We start from the raw sequence: 19,982 nt of genomic DNA, 5'->3' as shown, positions 1-19,982 counted from the left end.
TCTGACAGCCAATCCTTCCAGGGTCACTTGAAAGGCCAGAAGAGCCAGAAACACCACTTTCAACTCTAGGCGATTGATGGACCACTCCGACTCCTTGGGTGTCCAAAGACCCTGGGCATGCTTCCCCTTGCAATGTGCGCCCCAGCCCTTCGGGCTGACATCTGTCACCACTAGGCACCAATCGGGGAGCGCCAGCGGCATTCCTCGCCGCAGCATGCTGTCTGAGAGCCACCACTCCATGTTGAGTCGGGCCGCAGGGAGCCAAGAGAGTCTGCATTGATAATCCTGAGATACTGGAGACCATTGTTGAAGCAGGGAATACTGCAGAGGTCTCAGGTGCACTCTCGCCCAGGGCACCAAATCCAAGGTGGCCGTCATTGATCCCAACAGCTGGACATTGTCCCAAGCTCGCAGGCGGGGCATCCTCAGGAGCAGATGGACCTGATTCTGAAGCTTGCACCACCTTTGCTCGGGTAGCAATAAATATCCCGAGTCTGTGTCGAACCGTGCCCCCAAATATTCTAGAGATTGCGAGGGGGTCAGGTAACTTTTGGCTACATTGACGACCCAGCCCAGAGATTGCAGTACTGAGACCACTCTGGCTGTAGCTTGATGGCTCTCTGTTGCGGAGTCCACTCTGATAAGCCAGTCGTCTAGGTACGGGTGAACCCGGATACCTTCTCGCCTGAGAAAAGCAGCTACTACCACTGTGGCGAGGCCAAAAGGCAAGGCCCGAAACTGGAAATGTTTTCCCATCACCACAAACCGCAGAAACGTCTGGTGCGGGGGCCAAATTGGTATGTGCAAGTAAGCTTCTTTCAGGTCCAGAGACGTGAGAAACTCTCCTGGCTGTACCGCCGCACTGACGGAGCGCAGGGTTTCCATGTGAAAATGCCGCACTCTTGGGGACTTGTTTAATTCTTTTAAGTCCAAAATAGGGCGAAAAGACCCACCCTTTCGCGGCACCACAAAGTAAATGGAGTAGCGGCCGTAGCCGAAATCGGCGGGAGGCACCGGGGGAAACCGCCCCAATGTGAATCAAGCCTTGTAAGGTCTCCTCTGCCGCCGCCCGTTTGGCGGCAGAACCGCATCAGGAAAGGCTCGAGCAGGCTTTCTGGTACTAGCCATCCTTGGATTAACAGAGAAGGCTGTGCCACTCCCAGGATCTTCAATCGAGAGGGCTTGTAAGGCATCTGAAATAAGCGCTGGCAGCTCCTCGCGGTGGAAAATCCTCACCGCAGACGGATCATCAAATTCCTGTGGCAATTCTGCACCCGACTGGCTTCTCAGCCCAAGAAGTTCTGCCAGACCCCTCAGGATCCTCATAGCCCGACCACGGGAGGGGGAAAAGGGAGGTGCACCACACTCAGAAGGGGAATTAGCCCTTCTGCGTTTATCAGGAGGATAAGAAACAGGCAAAGCCAACTCCAAAAGGCCAGGATCCACCGGGGGGAGGGGGGGGGGCAGGCAGAGGGTCCGAAGATCCCTGTGGAAGAGTTCTTTTAAGCATGTACGCCCTATGCAGCATTAAAACAAAATCAGGGGAGAAAACCGCTCCCTGACCACCCATATCCTGCCCAGGGCTATCAGCTCTATTATTAGCCTCACTCAGAGGACCCCCCCCCCCCCCCTGGATTCAGAGTAGCTATCATGAACTACAGAATAAAACGTGTATTCCCTGGCGGTTGGGTTACATGTTCTTCAGATATCTACCAGATGAAGCTCCTTAAGCAGTTTAGTAAAAGCTTTAGTGGGGTGGGTCTTATAACATTGGGCAGAAGATGGCGATCCAAATCGGGATTAGGGACGACGTTAAATCCCCTCCCATAAGAATATGACCAGTAGCTTTATCTCGTATAATGTCTGCACTCGCTGCCCAGAATTTCCCTGGGGAGTCACTAGGTCCGTATATATTGACAATAGTCACTGCTTTGCCATATAATGTTCCATTAGTAAGAACCTGCCCTCATTATCTTGGTGTGTCATATCTACCTGACAACCTATATTACGGTGCACTAAGATAACAAACCCTCTCTTTTTCAAGTGTCCCCCCGCCCCCGCCCAGTAGAGCTGCAATAAACCTGTGGATCTCCTCTGTGTTTAAGCAAATAAATATTCTCCCCTCTGGGTGAAGTGGGTTTCCTGAATCAGGACAATCCCCAACTCCAGTCGCTTACATTCTTTAAATAATAGGCTACGTTTCCTTGGAGTGTTTAGCCCTTTAATATTAAGGGTCCCAATATGTACCTTTCCCCTTGCCATAAGTAAACATATATATAAAAAAAGGTAATATTCAACCAACATTCCCATGACCATCTAACTCCTTTGAGACACATCACTTCACTTCCCTCATAATCCCCCACCCCATCCATACTATCCCCCCTCCCCTTCAGTCTCCATACCTCCCTTTGCTTAGGAATCTAGATACAAGGCATGGTATGGAGATGGCGCCCGTCAGCCCTGGGATGCCCCATAATCTCCAAGGGGGTCATAAATCTTATTAGTTAAGTACTCTTCATAGAATAGAACCCCATATGGAACTCCGCAAAGATAATCCTCCCCCTGCCCGCTCCCCAATAAACAAAAATCTCAAGAATATAGACAACAGTTTCGCTGCACCCATGCTCTATCAGCAAAGCGTCCCAGAAGTCAGGTCAATCCGGCCCGTTCAGGTGATAGGTCCTTCCTCTGAGGTGCAAGAGTTCCTTTGTGATGTGGTGTAGGATGCTTCCCCTTGCGCCATCTAGTGGCTGCTCACTTCTGCTACAGCCCCGTTGGTGATTGCTGGGCCTCTGGAGGCAAATTCTCCACCTTTAATTGACACAAAAGCTTCCATGCTGCTGCACGAACTTGTGCTTTTTTTAGAGGTCCCATTCACCGTTAAGATCAGACTAAGTGGAAACCCCCACTTGTACCTTTTTTATTTTATTTATTTATTTATTTGTGGCATTTATACCCCGCTCTTCCCCGCTCAATAGCAGGTTCAGTGCGGCTTACAGAGTATGGTACCTAGTATAATAGAGATAATACAAAATATGGTACAAAGTTACAAGGAGATAATACAAAGTATGGTACAAAGTATCATGGAGATAACACATTTATAAAGAGTGGGACAGTAGTGTGCGATGTGGGGAAGGATTGGAGTGTAGGCATTGTCTGTGGTGTGGGTTAGGTCCGAGACTTTGTAGGGTCGTCTGGGTAGGCTTGTTTGAATAGGTGAGTCTTCAGCAGCTTTCGGAAGGGTAGGTGTTCGCTGGTTTTTCGGATATGTCGAGGTAAGGCATTCCAGAGTTGGCTGCCTATAACAGAGAAGTTGGATGCGTAGTAGGTTTTGTATTGGAGGCCTTTACAGTTGGGAAGATGGATATTTATATTTTATTTATTTGCATTTCAATTTAAACACAAGCATTTACATCTTGTTAAAGTAAATCAGAGCGAAACAGTAAAGAAATACTAAAGGAAAAAAATATAACTCTTTCTTAGACCACCTAATCAAAAAGAGCAGTGAGGGCGTTAGGAAACCATGGTGGATTAAATATAACAAAGAAGAAAAAAAAAGAAAAATCAAAGAAGGCCTGGAGAACACCACTTATACTATCTTAAATCCAGCTTTTCTTAAATCTTAGAAAACTATCTAGCAACTTTTTTGATTTTTAAAAATTCTTTCAGTTGCTCGGGTTCAAAGAAAACATATTTTTTATCTAAGTAATTTACGAGACATTTACAAGGGTATGATAAAAGAAATCTAGCACCCAGGCTTCGCGTCTCTTCTCTAAGCAGAAGGAAAGATTTACGTCTATCCTGAGTGGTTTTCACCACATCGGGATAGATCTAAATTCTATCCCCTAGAAACATTTTTGTAGAATTTCTAAAAAATATTTTCAACAAAGAGTTTAAGTCCTGTTCAAACACCATCGAAACCAGCAAAGTTTTTCTTTCCAAAACTGTTATATTGGATTGTTCAAGAAAATCCGTTAAATTTTGTAAATCCACTACTTCTTTCAGCTTTTCTCCTTGCTTGAAATCAGGAAGGTAATAAATCTTACTAGTTGGGGGTATTAGGTCTGAAGAATATTGAAAAACCTCCGTTAGATAATTTTTAAACATTTCACTCGCATTGAACTCTGAAGATCTTGGAAAATTCAAAAGGCGTAAATTTAAACGCCTATTATAGTTTTCAAATTGTTCAATCTTGCGGTGTATCATCCCTCTATCCTTTATAAGCATATCAGTTTAGATGGAGATTTAGATATGTTCGAGAAGAGTTGGACCGGTTCCTGGCTGGAAGATCGATCAGGTTGGACATGTAGCTTGGGGCCTCGCCATTGAGAATCCTATGAATCATAGAGTGGGCTTTGAAGTTTATTCGTTCTTTGATAGGGAGCCAATGTAGCTTCTCTCGATGTGGTGTTGCGCTTTCAAATTGTGATTTGCCAAAAATGAGTCTTGCTGCTGTGTTTTGGACAGTTTGGAGTTTTTTCATGATTTGGGCTTTGCAACCGATGAAGATGCTGTTGCAGTAGTCAGCATGGGGAAGTACTTAAGTTAGAGTCTCAAAAGCTTTGTAACTCCAACAAATTCTCTCCGCCTCCGCAGAGTCATAGCGGAAATATCCTGGAAAATCTGTATGTTGAGCGCTTTCCATTGCAAAGGTTGGTGCATTCTGTTCAATCGGAGGATCTGCTTCTTAAGAGGATAATCTGCAAAGCAGACCACTACATCCCATGGTTCGTTGTCTCGTTTTGGGCCCAGTGTTCTGTGTGCCCTGTCGATCCGAATTTCACGCTCTCCAGAATTTTCTGGCATCGCTACATGCAATAGGTGAGAGACTACCTCTTGGATCACCGCTTTGCAACCTTCAAATGAAGCTTCCTCTGGTATCACACAGAATCACAGATTGCTCCTATGGGACCTATTTTCTAGGTCTTCCACTCTCTCCCATAATGCTTTAGTATCTGTGCTTTGGGTATCTTGAAACGCTTAAAGTCCTCCACGTGCTCCTCGCATTGCGCCATGTGCTCTTCCAGCTCTATTTGCTTTGTGTTAAGTGCTCCAATGTCCTTTTTGATTCCAGCGAGAGCCTCTTAGATCCTGCCGAATTGGATGTCCGTTCTAATATCTTTCAGCCATTGCTGTAATTCCTGGCCGCTGACTGCTCCGTGCGGCACTTCGGACTCTGAACCAGTATCGCCTTCTTGCTCCGATTCGATCTGCAACATCTTGACTCTCGCGCTCATTCCTGCACGAGCTCCCAACTTATGTTTCTCCCACTGCATGAGCACCGGTTTCACCAGCTCTGACATCCTCTTAGCCGCCATCCATCAAAGTAAGTTCTGAGTTGCACCAAGTTGCTCTGGAAGCGGGTATGGGAGGTATAAAATCTTATTTAATCGGCATTCCTCTCAGAGCTTCAGCCCCGAGCTGCCATTCTTGAGACGTCACTTCCTCCCAATCCTTACTATTTTAAGGTGGTCTCATACTCAAAAAAGTGCTTCTTCAAAAGGACCTTTAAACTTTAAGGTTTAACGATTTTTATTCAGGATCAAACAAATCCAACATCGAACAGCTAAACAACAAGATGAAACAAAAACACTGAGCAATTCACATGACAATAACCATGCATAGCATAATAATAAGCAAAAACATTGTACAACAAGAGCTGAATAACTTATGATCCCATTTTTGTTTTGTGAAAAGACTCCCGCACCTTCCTCCCCACTACCCTAGCTTCCTTTCAAATTTAACAATTATAGGCAAAATCACCCCTCCCCAACCCTACTGGAACCCATATCTTAAACTCACACAAAGATGACCTGGCATCTGGACTCTTATAACCCCAGGCCATCTATGAGGGGATAATGTCCAATATTCCCAATCCACCCTCCCCTACCCAGGCAGAGAACCCCAAACCACCCCTAAAATAAAAGTACCTACTTAGGAAACACTCTGAAACTTGTTCAATACTGTGCTTCTTGCTTTATGGGAAATAGTTTGCAAATAACAATTCCAGATAGACATGAAAGCCCTGCTTCCCTTGGGGATATTCCTAACAGCCCTCGCCTCCCATAACATAAAAGTGGGCAATCTATTTCTCCAGTACCAAAAGGATGGAGGCTCCTCCTGCATCCAATGCTTAAGTTTGCACTTCTTCCCTACTGCATAAGATTTACTCAGTAATAAGTGCAAAATTTTATCAGAGATCCCATATGCCTCCCATTTATTAAAGACCTTTAAACTTTATATGACTTCCAAGTCAATAGTTCCAAGCTACCTTTACTTACTTGTGTGAATAAAGATTTTAAAAATTGTGATAATAGTCTTTAGGATTTAGCATACCTACATTTTTTTTCTTCATCTCAGCAGCAGCCATAAAATTTGCAATTCAACCGCATGCATGTTCTGATCAAACAGCAATAACCCACCACCACCCCTTTCCTCTTCATTACAATGCATTTAATGATTCACTTGTAGACTTTGGCAATGTTATCTTTTTTTGCTCATTCTATTTTCAAACTTGAAAAAGGGAAATGTCAGCTCTCTATTGGCCACTTTTACTAAGCTGCATTAGCAATTCCCGGTGCTGTAAATGCACTGCAGCCCATTCAAATATAGGAATCGCTAGTTCCTATATTTATTATTTTCATTAACCTTTACATTACGCAAATCTGGTTCACCAATAAAAATAATTTTAAAAATAATTTTCTGTATGGTGTACCTCGCACACTAAAAGCAGAATTCAAGTTACACATTTATGCCTTCACTTCATGACTAAAGTCTGATGCCACAGTTGTCTACCATGGTCAATGGTGAACCACCTAGTCTATTTTCTTTGGTAATCTCATGTATTAATATTATATTAGTAAACTTATCAGATGACATTGAAATTATATAATGCAAAACATACAAAATGAAATCTCAATGGGACACTTAACGATAGGAGGCAAATGCCAATGTTTAATCCGTGAATATTAATTTCCACTCATTTCAAGTCTTAATTTCAGACATAAAAAGGGATACTATTGACATTTAAAATCTAAAAGAAAAATTTACTTTTACCATAATTCCTACTAAGGACTTTAGGGGTCCTTTTACTAAGCTGCAGTAAAAATGGTTAGTACATGGGGAAAAACCTGCATAATGATGTATATTTTACCATAGCCATAAAATAGGAGGCAATAAGGGCTCCCCCAGGATATGGCTAAATGTCAAGTGTTTAACTTACCGCACGGACATTTCCTTTCTTTAAAAAAAAAAAAAAAAGCCTGTTACCAGTGGCGGTAAAAAGGGGCCTCGGCATGCTGCAAACCCACGCACTGACACCACCGCAGGGCCCCTTTTACCACTGCTTGGTAAAAGGAGCCCTTAACATGTTAACACAATCAACATGTTAAAATGTTTAACTTAATGCAAGTCATCTCTCCCTTCTTACCTTTACCAGCAAACCAGCAACTTCCTTCTCCATGCACTCCTCCCTGCTCGTCAAGGCCCTCAGCCTTGACCGCTGCTAGAAAAGCATGCTATGTCTTACCTGACTCCAAGCCTCTCTCTAACAAGAAGTTATGCCTCCTCTGATGGAATTTCCTGCAGCGGTCAAGGCTGAGGGCCATGAAGCGCAGGAAGAAGGAGCACAGTGGAGACGGGGCTGCCACAGTGCCAGGAGAGGTAAGAAGAGGTGTCGGGAGAAAAGATGCAGACCGTAAGGAGGGAAGGCAGCAGCAGGTGAAAGAGGAAACGAGACAGATGCGGGGAGCCAGTGGCAGGAGAAAGAGGAAATGAGAGGGTGGGGGGGGGGGGGGGGGTTGTTAGAAGGACAAATGCTAGAAATGGAGGGACAAAAAGAATGGAGAAGGTGCCCACAGAAGGGAGGGGAGGAGAAAGAGGGGGGGAAAAAATGATGATCATGGATGGAGGGAAGGGGAGATGTAAACAACTATGTGTACATGGTAAAATTTATTTCAACTTTCTTACATTTGGATCATGTGATTAATTGTGCGGATTGTATTTATATACGTGTATGTGTGTGTGATATCCCAGTGACTGACTGCTTTCTTAATGCTATAATCCACATTGAATCTTTAATAAAAGGTAACTGCAGAATATAAGAATGGTACTGTATTATACTGTAAATATTCAGTGATCTTGCCAAGGCAATATAAATTTTGTCTCCAGTTTCCACAGTTATCACTGATATTTCACCACAACTTCCACATTTTTCCTCATTATTGTGGTAAGATTAGATATTCAACTTAAGACAACAGAAAGTCTTATGGGGAAGTTCTATAAATTGCCACCTCAGTTTATACACTCTAATGCTGTGTACATGGCGCAAAAATGCCATTATAGAATACTAGCATGTGTCAGCACTGGCGTGCCCTCTTACACCATGTCAATGGCAGATTTAAGTTGGCACAGCTAAGTGTGCCAAGTCACACGTATAATTTATAGCATCTTATAAATTACTAGTAAAAAAAGACCCGGTCTGACACAAATGAAACGGGTGCTAGCAAGGTTTTCCTCAGTTCCCCTGCAGCCACCCATGTCCAGCGACCCTCCTCTCCCCCTGCGCCCACTGCAGCCACTCATGTCCAGCGAACCTCTCTCCCCTGCCCCCCCTCTAGCCACCCATGTCCAGCGACCCCCCTGCCCCCCCTGCAGCCACCCATGTCCAGCGACCCTCCTCTCTCCCCTGCTCCCCCAGCCACCCATGTCCAGCGACCCTCCTCTGGACATGGATCAGCTGTGAGGCATGTCCCCCCCCCCCCCCCCCGGGTTCTGAAGTTGACATCATAATGGCTACGGTGATGTCAGCCTGATCTACGGAGCCTAGCAGACCAACTTGGAATGAGCCACGGTCCCAGGCAAGTCAGAACATTGGAGGTGAGAATTATTATATAGGAGGGGGTTCTTATACTAAGGTGCGCTATTGTATTTAGCACAAACTAAATGCCACGTACCCCACTGTATACCTATGGACTACATGGCACTTAACGGACACTAATTCGTTAGCACACTCTAAATCCATTAGCGTCCTTTAGTGAAAGGACCCCTATGTGTGTAATTGGGAGACATGCCCATGGCCCACCCCATGTGTATATCCCCTTGCAGTCAGGCGCTATGTTATACAATAGCACCTAGTGCATATAGGTGCCTATTAATGGTAAGTGGCACAAACCTCTAGGTACCAGTTTATAGACTTGCCCTGATACTGTTCATATAAACATTGGACCATACTGGCCCTGCATGAGGTGTTCCAACAGGGACAATGTATTGCTTACACCAGACCCAGAAATTTAACAGATCACACAGTGCGTTCTAATTGTGTGTCAGAGCAGTACATTCCAAATGATGGGCAACATAATGGGCCATGTGGACATTGTAGTGTGTAACCCTTTGGAGTGTATACAATGGACTAACCTAACTCTGTTAGAGGGATGACCTACAAATTATGTTTGTTGACCACATGTATTTCTGATTGAGTGGTTTATATTATCATCTGCCCTTGTCCAAAGATCTACGTTGAACACACCATAGGGATGGTGAAGACAAGAGTTCAGGAACATCAGAGCCAAATACATACTGGCTCCTTGACATCTCCAATGGGTCATTGTATAGAGTTCAAACGTATATTTGGGGATTTATGATGGCTAGTTATTGAAAGGGTGGCAGATTCGTATGGGGTAATAAAGAAGCATTTATGCAATTATGGGAACCGTTTTGGATTTTTCGGTTATAGGCCATCAAACCAATTGGTATGAATGATTGCACAGAGTGGAATACAATTTTGTAACTTTTAAAAAAAAATAAAGTTTGCAATATTGATGTCATTTCCTTTCTGCAAACTACTAAGTGGTGTTACTTGCGCCTCTCGTTGGGGTTCTTGAGGAAGGAACTGTGTTCTGAAATAGAGTTCTGTTGGACCCCTCACATTCACTTTAGGAGCATTTTGGGGTGCTATAAATTACATATGTTGGGGTCTTCCACAAATTGTCATTATGCTATATATTTGGTTGGTGTTCTAATAGTATATAGAGACTGAAAAGGATAGTTTTAAATGACAAAACACTATTGGGAAGCGTGGGATGGTCATTGAATGTTTACAGACACTAAACACATTTTATTATCATATTTCACACTGTGAGAAGTCCAATGATGGTGAGACATCTGGTTAAGAGCCTTTTTGAAATTTAGTCTTATTCACTGCAAAGCTTTTACAACCCATGGCAACAATTATTAAATGGGCTGAAGGCATGTAGCACACTGAGGACTCGCACAAATACATAAATAATTATATAGCAACATAATATAAAACAAGTAGCAACTCACTCAAGCCTATAACTATAGAAAATTTGTTGTATTTAAGGACAATTATTAAAGCTGCTTAGCTGCAAAACTAATCCTTGAATTAGGTAAACCACCCTTTACCTATACAGAAGATATTTTAAAGTTGTGTTACAATAGTCTTTATGTTTATTAAGATCAATAGAACCAGACTACATTCTCTTTGGTTTCAACATAGGTTTTACTTAAGAAGCAACAACATCTTGAGACCCAGGTACAGGTCTTCCCAGGATCTACTTCCAATAAAGGACCCACAAGGAATAGCCACTTCATTAAACAATATATTAGACAATTATTTTCAGTAATACTGTATATAAAACATAGGTTATATAAAACGTATAGGTTAAGTAAGCACACAACACCTTCTCTGCATAAGCAGTTATATAACTAAAACGAAAAATTATATCCTGAACTGCTCATTTTTGTTTAACATAAGTAATGCCACACTGGGAAAAGACCAAAGGTCCATCGAGCCCAGCATCCTGTCCACGACAGTGGCCAATCCAGGCCAAGGGCACCTGGCGAGCTTCCCAAACGTATAAACATTCTATACATGTTATTCCTGGAATTGTGGATTTTTCCCAAGTCCATTTAGTAGTGGTTTATAGACTTGTCCTTTAGAAAACCGTCTAACCCCTTTTTAAACTCTGCTAAGCTAACCGCCTTCACCACGTTCTCCGGCAACAAATTCCAGAGTTTAATTACGCGTTGGGTGAAGAAAATTTCTCTCAGATTTGTTTTAAATTTACTACACTGTAGTTTCATCGAATGCCCCCTAGTCCTAGTATTCTTGGAAAGCGTGAACAGACACTTTCACATCCACCTGTTCCACTCCACTCAACATCTTGTATACCTCTATCATGTCTCCCCTCAGCCGTCTCTTCTCCAAGCTGAAAAGCCCTAGCCTCCTTAGTGTTTCTTCATAGGGAAGTCGTCCCATCCCCGCTATCATTTTAGTTGCCCTTCACTGCAATCTCTTGGTTCAAGTATACAGAATGACTAAACACAGAAAATATGGATTAAATCATCTCAACATAACAAGTAGAAACCCACAACCATAAACACCCTAGAACACACTCTCCCTACTTCAGACAGCCTAAAAATACTCGGCGTCACAATCGACCTCAACCTTACCCTTGAGAGCCAAGTAAACTCCGTAATAAAGAAAATGTTCTACTCAATGTGGAAACTTAAACGAATAAAACCTTTCTTCCCGAGGGAAATCTTTCGCAACCTAATACAATCAATGGTCCTAAGCCATGCAGACTACTGCAACGCAATCTATGTGGGATGTAAAGTACTTGCAAAAAAACTCCAGACCGCCCAAAATACAGCTGCCAGGCTGATATTTGGTAAATCACGCTTCAAAAGTGCTAAACCCCTCCAAGAAAAGCTGCACTGGCTCCCAATCAAAGAACGGATCATCTTCAAAAATCTGCACCTTTGTTCACAAAATTATCTACTGTGTAGTCCCAGGATACATGACAGACCTTATAGACCTACCAACCAGAAACAGAATCAGATCATCACGATCATACTTAAACTTACATTACCCAAATTGCAAAGGCCAAATACAAAACAACTTATGCATCCAGCTTCTCCTACATAAGCGCACAACTATGGAATGGACTTCCAAAAGCTGTAAAAATAATCCAGGACTACCTATACTTCAGAAAATCACTAAAAACCAACCTCTTCAAAAAGGTTTACCCTACCAATCCAACGTAAATCCCTACACCCAGCAACACAGCACAACCAATGATCGTATTGAACAACATACAATCTTCATTCCGTTCGACCATCATGGTGGTGCCTGACACGCACCTACCTAATTCGACCACAACACAACCTGTATTTGTTATCAACTGACTGGCGAACGCCTTTACGGTATTATGTAAGCCACACTGCGCCTGCAAATAGGTGGGAAAATGTGGGGTACAAATGTAACAAAATAAAATATACATCACTGATTATTGTAGGTGGATTGCTTCTAATCTGGGGAAAATAAGCCTTCCCCTTACATACCATAAGGATCCTGAACACAGTACCCCACCTCCTACACTGCATAACTAGGTGTAAACAAGATACACTGCCAAACCAAGTAATGCAGCTCTCTGAGCACTCATCCTCCACAAAATCTCGACACTATGGTTATGTTTATTTTATTTACAAATTTCTGTAATTAACCTTTTACGGTTGAACCTAATTAAAGATGGCGAGCAAGTCTCGCGTGGTTCATCAGCTTGTTCAATACAATTAAAAAAAAAGTCTGACTATCTACCGTTCAGAGCATCAGAATCAACACACGCGGCCTCCTAGGCCTTCTAAACACGGACCACCTTTTCCTATCTCAAAAAAGAGTAGAGGAGACAGTCGTGCTGGAAAATCACCTGCTCCCAAACCCCTCGCAGTCTAATGGTAAATCCAGCGTATCGGGCCGCTGTACATGAGGTTAGGCCACAAGTAACTGCATCTCAGTTGATAAAAATAAGCCGGCCAATTAAACAGTCTTAATTATTTTTAATGACAGCTTCTCCCCCACTCCACATTTTAACTCAATATATGTTCTCTAAGAAATATTCGTTTTGCAATGTATCTTTTTCGAGAGTGAAAAATGGAAAATTATTTAGAAGGAAAAAAAAAAGGTTGAGATAGGCGATCACTGCCCCTCCCCCAATAAAAAAAAAACGTTTTGCAACGTCACTGAACTCCAATACATCTGCTAACCGATGTTTTATTTTAAAAAGAAAACATTAAAAGTAAACGGCGACGTAGTAATCAAGATTTTTAAGCAAAAAAAAAAAAACCTGAAGAGTGCCCAGGAGGGAGAAGCACAGATGCCCCCCCTTTAATAGTCTCTACAACCCAGAGGGAAATCTGCCCCTCCAAAAGAGAACCACAGCGACTCCACTTGTTTACTTTCCAACTCCCTCCCACCCGCACTGCAAGAGAAATCTGCTCCGGCAGGCCCAGGCCACTATGACCATTAACAGCATCTTCCAATACAATAGAATATGGAGGTTGAAGGGGGGGAAGGGCCTTTTTCCTTACCTTCCATCTCCATGTCCTCGGGCTCACTCAGCTGTTGCTCCCCGGGCTTTTGGTGTTGCTGCTGCTGCTGGTGGTGATGGTTCATGTCGTCGGGTTCGGTTTCCGCGGCCTCGGCCTTGCCTGTTCGCTGCGCCGGCAGGGGGTGTGGGTCCGGGAGGGAGGTGTGGGTGAGGAACTTCGGCAGGGCCTCCACAGCAGCCTCGGCCTTTCCCACCTGCGGCGGCGGTGGTTGGAGAGCGGGGGAAAGGGGGGTGGAGGAGGCCGGCGGCAGGGACACGCGCACGTATTTGCTCGCTATTCGCCCAATCTCGGCGCCGAGTGTGGGGGGGGACTAGCGAGGTGCTCGGCGGCTTTCCCTCCCCTGGCCGTCCGCCGCAACCGAACGGGGCGGGAGGGGGGGGACGCGGAGAGCAGAGAACTCGCCAACCTCCAGCCGCGAGGGAGGAGTGAGGCAGAAGAAGACGGGGAGAAAAGGAGATGAAAAAGTCAAAGAAGTCCCCCCCACCCCCGAAAAAAAGTGCCTATGAACCGTCGGACGATGAGCGCAAGCCCCCGAGAGCGAGCGCGCTAGGTACCCGTGTGCTCCTCCCCTTACAGCCGGCTCGGTACCTCGGGTGGTAGATCCTACCGGCCACCGTTCCAGCTCTCCCCAGTGACAGGCTCAAACAAACCAGACCTCTCCTCTCTCCCTCCCCAGGGCCTTCCCTTTCAGTGTGTATATATCTGATGAGAAGAGGGAATGACTTCTCTTTCCTTCTCCCCCCACCCCCACTCACAGCCCGAGCGTCCTCCTAGCTTCGCAGCCTGTGTTCCCTTCAGCCTCTATCTGGAGACGCCAGGGCTCCTCAAAATGGCGGCTCCATCAAATGTCACATCCGCATGGGCACCTCGGTGCGGCCAACAGCGGCAGCGACGACGACGAGCAGCGCCAAGAAGGCAGAAAGGGAGTGGTTTGGCCAGGATCATGGCTCTGGCAGACCTATCGCGTCCCGCCGCTCTGCCGGGCCAGGCATTGAGAGGGCGGAGGGAAACAGAAGGGGAAAGTGCAAATGCTGGAAACCGTGTGACGGATGGATGCTTCCTTAGGGCTGAGGCGATTTTTCTTTTCTGGGGAGGGGGCAATGAGGAATGAGGTCAGGAGCGATTCTGTCCTGTTGTTGTCTTCTTGAGGAATGCTTTGGCTCCTGCCTACATCAGGAGGATTCATACCACTACCAGCCTTTCCTGTTTATTTTTTTTTTTTCCTCTTCGTGGAAAATCTTTACAGCTTGGCTCTTTCTCTTTAGGAAAATAAGCAGATTGCTGTAATTCTGTCATAGGCAGAGTTGTTGAATTAACCTTTATAGAAGTCAGAGATATGTTTCACATACATTTTGAGATATATAACATTGGTTCTAATCTTCTGGGGGTGGGGGGGACCTACAAATGAAGTGACCATACATATCCCTCACTACCCAGCTCTCAAAAAAATGAGGCTGACCGTGGTGAGAAAGTTGATTCCTCTGTTTTCTAGAATTTCACATCTCAATTCATCCTCAACAGGAAGGGCAGCAACCATGTTTTAAGCAAGTCTGCCTTTCATCTGTGTAATTTCAGTAATTGCTTCCAAATAATTTAATGTCATCAACCTCAAATCTGAATTTAAACACCCTTTTGGCGTCTCTTGCTCTGTGGAACATCTCATTAGATTGGGTGGTAGAGTAATTACACCCACAAATGATATGCTGTTTGAGAAACTGATATTAATAAGACTTGTGAAGTGTGTTTTAGATTACTATTCAGGAGTTCTGTAAGCTGCTTTGTGTGAACTTCAGAGATCAATTAATTTGCTACTTTACCCCTTGATACCTCTGACATCTAGATATGGAGAAATAGCATAGCAGTATGACTGTGAATCTGTGAAGCTAAGGTTGAACCTCCTGCAAAGTCATTTCACCATCTCTTGCCTTGGGGTCAACCATAGGGGTCTGTTTACTATTGACTTCAATAGCAGTTGATTTTTTTTCTTTGTTTCCATTTCTTTTTATTGTATAAACTATTTTATTAAATAGCTCACCGCTTAGATTTGTTCATGTACATGATGAGTGATATATCAAATACTGAAAATAAACATAAAGGTTTTTTCCTATGGGAAAATGCTTAGTAAATAGGGCCCTTAGATTCTCAGCCCTCTGGGTACAAGGAAACAGGACCATACCTCGGTGGTATAATTGTGCAATATGCCCACTAGTGCCCCCTGTCCCAAGGGTCACCGCCTGCACAGCCCTTGGAACAGCACTGCAGGGATATACCTGTTACACCTAAATGTAACATAGATATTAACTACCAATGAAAAAGGCAGTGAGCTAAGCATTTTGGAGTCAGGTCCACCCAGTCAACAGCAACATAGGATGGTGAGAGAATACATGGAGGTGGTGTCAACAAGAGCACAGACTAGAAATCATCCATGTTTGTTTGTTTGTTTATTTATTTGTTCATACTTGTATCCCACAATTATCCAAAAACAAGTTTTGGTTCAATGTGGCTTACCTTTAACTGTTGTTAGAGATTACATTGATTTAATTGCATTTACAAGGTTGTATGATGCTGTGTTTTACAGTGGTTGGCAAGATAACTATTAGTTCGTATGGAATAGTCATTTGGGTTTCTTGAGAAGATACGTCAGTTCATTTCTTAAATGAAAAGATGTTAACTTCACACCCCACCAAAAAGGCAGTTTGAGCTATGCTGCTGGAACTAGATATAAATAAATGAATCTGATTTTTTCAGACAATATATTTAAAATGATGTATAAACATAGAACTTAAGGAAGAGTTAGATATAAATTCTTATTATCCATAAAATTAACTCAAGTCTGTACCAGCTTGGACACATATCATATCATTAATTTTCAATAACTTATGCATTAACTCCCTGTTCAACTTAATTGTTTGACAAGCCAATTGGTGCCAATAATTGGCCAATAATGAGCAATTATCAGCACTAATAGGCATAAATTAGGTAATTTTCTACTATTTGATTAAATGTTTTTATTGTAGCTGTCTGAGAATGCCCAGATTTTTCCTCTTATTCTAAGCCGCGTGAAGCTGTCTTGGGACATTGTAGGATATAAGAGCCCTATTATACTGTAATTAGAATTTACACGCATAACTTTCTAAGCATATTCTGTAAAATGGTGTGCTTAAATTCTAATGTGCTGAACTAAAAAGGGGTGTTGCCACAGGAGGGGCATGGGTGGGTTGTGAGTGTTCCTAGAAACTACACTCACTGTTATAGAATTAGCCCAGTCTGCACCTAAGTTAGGCGCAGGCATAAATAGTCACACCTAAATTAGTTGCAGGTCCAGACGCTACATGTATGCTGTAAACCGCATCTAACGTTATAGAATAGCGCTAAACATTTTTTTCCATGCTGATTTTTTAAGCACAATATGTAGAATTTAATCCTAAATTCCTATCTCAAAATAGGCTAAACTGCAGGAATGAAAATAGAACTTTAGATCTTGTGGATCAAATCAGGTTAACCTGACCCTGAATTATAGGAATGTAAATTCCATGTTAACCAGTTAATTTATGTTTATTATTTTAGTACTAGTGGAAGAACTGTCAGAGTTGATGGGGGTTGGGGGCAAGTGCATATAACACCCAACCTCTCTTTCCTCCAGCAATCGTCTTTCTTTCCCCTAACCTTCAATATATATGTACTTTTTGCAGCAGGTAAAAATACAGTTGATGCACTTCCACCTATGGAGAGGTTGGACTATGCTCCATATTGTAATGGATGTATTTTCTGATATTTGCAATATTCTTCCTTAATTGTGACACCCAAGGGACAATTTTGGATAGGGCGCAGAGAGAAGATCCTAAGGAACTGGAATCAAATTTCAACTGACCGGAAATGGCAGCTCATGAAAGGTAGAACTCATTTTAATTATATTTCCTTATAATTACAATTCCAACAGGACTATTTTGAGTGAGGCTCCAAGAGGAAAGTACAAAGAACTGGAATCAAGCTTCAAGCGCTCTAAAAAGGTAACATAAATGTATGTGTGTGAGTCTCAAAAGCAAACATTTTAGTAATATTTTTCCCTTTAATTATAATTCCTGAGGCAATTTTGGGTAATGCACAGAGAACAGAGCCTGAGAAACTGGACTCAAGCATCAAGTGGCCTGACAATAAAGAGTAAACACATCTTTCTGAGCTTGTCAGGCACAATTGTAATGGTATTTTCCCTTTAACTGCTATTCCTACGAGACAATTTTGGGTGAAACTCTGATGCTCCAATGCTCAAAACTATGACGTTGTACAGAACAGAGCCGGAGTTTACTGCCACAACAGCGCCCAAAAATAACTTCCTCACGCTTGACGCTAATAGTATGCAAATGAGATGTGCGCTATTAGCTTCGAGCATGAGGGACATGTGCACAAGAGCTATGCATAAGCAAAATTCTTGTGCTCATGCCCTGTCCAATGGGGGGATAGGAGCTTCTGAATTGCACCATACCTGTGTACCTTGGGGAAGGCTGAGCGGCTTCTTTTCGGTTCACGTTGCTCCCGTTAGCTGCAACCAGTTATCGGGCAGGAGGCTGCCAAACTGGATTTCAGTTTAAGGAGTGGGGATGTTACCTCTCAGGTTGGCACTTCTTTCCCATGATACTACATCCACACCGCCACTACAACCCCCACCACCACTCCTTCCTGGTACGATGGTCTAATCAGGAGCTCAAATCCTCTTTTCAGAAACCCTAACTTAGGTTTTCTGTGGTATGGGTGCCCTTCTCCAGGGTGCTGCACTCTGAACATTGCAGGGATAGGAAAAGATCTAATTTAAATCACATTTGCATGCTATTTGCGCTAGTGTAGGGCGAGCACGGTATTTCCAGCGGTAGATGCATCTGCATTGTGCACCAGCAAGCACAGGTGCTGGTTCAACGCTAATGGCCTCTTGCACCTGCACCTGCGTTTGCTTCTGAGCATCGGGGCCTGAGAAAAGAGCTGAAAGAAGGGGAATTAAACATCAAGCTCCTAATTCTATGATCTTGGCATAACACTTTGTATGCAAAATTGCATGTGAAGGTTTTAGAATACTGGTAGTTACGCATGTGACTTAATTGGTAAATTAGGTGCTGTTTGGCAGTAATAACCAGTGATTGGAGATAACTGGAGTTAATTTGTGCTAATTGGCACTAATTTGTCCTTAGCTGCTATTCTATAAACTTAGCGTTCAAAATCTCTGGAGGCTGATGCTCAAAACTCCAGCACTGAAGAATAGCGCTGAAACAGCGCAGCCAAACAACTTCCTAATGCTCAATACTTATGATATGCAAATATAGACACACTGTTAGAATTGAGCATTAGGAAGGTGTTTGGAAGTTAAGGGGAAGAATGGTGCCTGGGGCATGCGCACAAGGGCTGCGCGGTAACCAAAGCTCTTGTACTCATGCCCAGGCCAGGGCGCAGAAACGGCAGGGGGGGAGGAGGGAAAGAGAAGGAAGAGCTTCCAATTGCCTCTGTCACTGCCTGCATTAGGAGCTCCATGCAGGGGTTAGCAGCAAGACCAGACATCGGGCATCTGTTCAGGGGCAGGTTCGTGTTCCGTACCAGATGAAAATGTTTCTGTGGTAAGGGTGCCCTTCTTCAAGGCACTGTTCTCTGAGCATTCCAGGGAATAGAAAATGACCTCATTTAAATCCCATTTGTACTGATCTGGAGCAAGCTTATTATTTCCTATGATAGGGGCCTCTGAGCATTGTGCACCTGCAAACGGGGGTGCTAGTCTGACGCTAATGGCCTCTAGCACCCGCATTTGCTTTTGAGCACCGGGGCCATAGTGAGTAACTGCAAGGGGGCGTGCATGTGGAGGGGTATGGGTGGGTCAGCCGTGTGGCAGACATTTATGTTTCCAGAATCATGACAGTTATGTGTGCAACTGTAACATTTAATCATGAACATTTTTACCAGCCATTAAATGGCGTAAGCAGCTGTGCCTAAATGTTATCAAGTAAATGCCAATTTATGCCAGTATGCTATAATACTGTGGAGGAGTGGCCTAGTGGTTAAAGCACCGGTCTTGCAATCCAGAGGTGGCCAGTTCAAATCCCGCTGCTGCTCCTTGTGATCTTGGGCAAGTCACTTAACCCTCCATTGCCTCAGGTACAAACTTAGATTGTGAGCCCTCCTGGGACAGAGAAATATCCAGTGTACCTGAATGTAACTCACCTTGAGATACTACTGAAAAAGGTGTGAGCAAAATCTAAATAAATATTTAAGATTCTATATGGAATGTTGCTACTATTTGAGATTCTACACAGAATGTTGCTGAGATTCTACATGGAATGTTGCAGAGTGGAGGAGTGGCCTAGTGGTTAGAGCACTGGGTCTTGAGGTGGCCAGTTCAAATCCCGCTGCTGCTCCTTGTGATCTTAGGCAAGTCACTTAACCCTCCATTGCCTCAAGTACAAACTTAGATTGTGAGCCCTCCTGGGACAGAGAAATATCCAGTGTACCTGAATGTAACTCACATTGAGATACTACTGAAAAAGGTGTGAGCAAAATCTAAATAAATAAATAAATAATGGCAATTACACTGTACT

At 43.6% G+C, this 19,982-nt stretch overlaps 1 protein-coding gene across 2 annotated transcripts in view; it reads right to left on the bottom strand.

Moving 5' to 3' along the window:
- USP7 (ubiquitin specific peptidase 7) overlaps positions 1-14,328 on the bottom strand; it is a 377,898-nt gene extending 363,570 nt beyond the window's left edge. The window contains exon 1 of one of the 2 annotated variants that reach the window (XM_030213526.1): positions 13,390-14,328. In XM_030213526.1, coding sequence (XP_030069386.1) covers positions 13,390-13,474 — 85 coding nt within the window. In that variant the 5' untranslated portion in view covers positions 13,475-14,328. The remainder of the gene's footprint in view (positions 1-13,389) is intronic. The other variant, XM_030213525.1, reaches the window with a different exon arrangement.
- Between the last annotated feature and the right edge of the window lie 5,654 nt (positions 14,329-19,982).

This window comes from Microcaecilia unicolor, chromosome 8 (genome assembly GCF_901765095.1).
Source record: "Microcaecilia unicolor chromosome 8, aMicUni1.1, whole genome shotgun sequence".
Classification (NCBI taxonomy): domain Eukaryota; kingdom Metazoa; phylum Chordata; class Amphibia; order Gymnophiona; family Siphonopidae; genus Microcaecilia; species Microcaecilia unicolor.
Note: the sequence above shows the minus strand (reverse complement) of the source record. Positions and strands in the feature narration are given on the sequence as shown.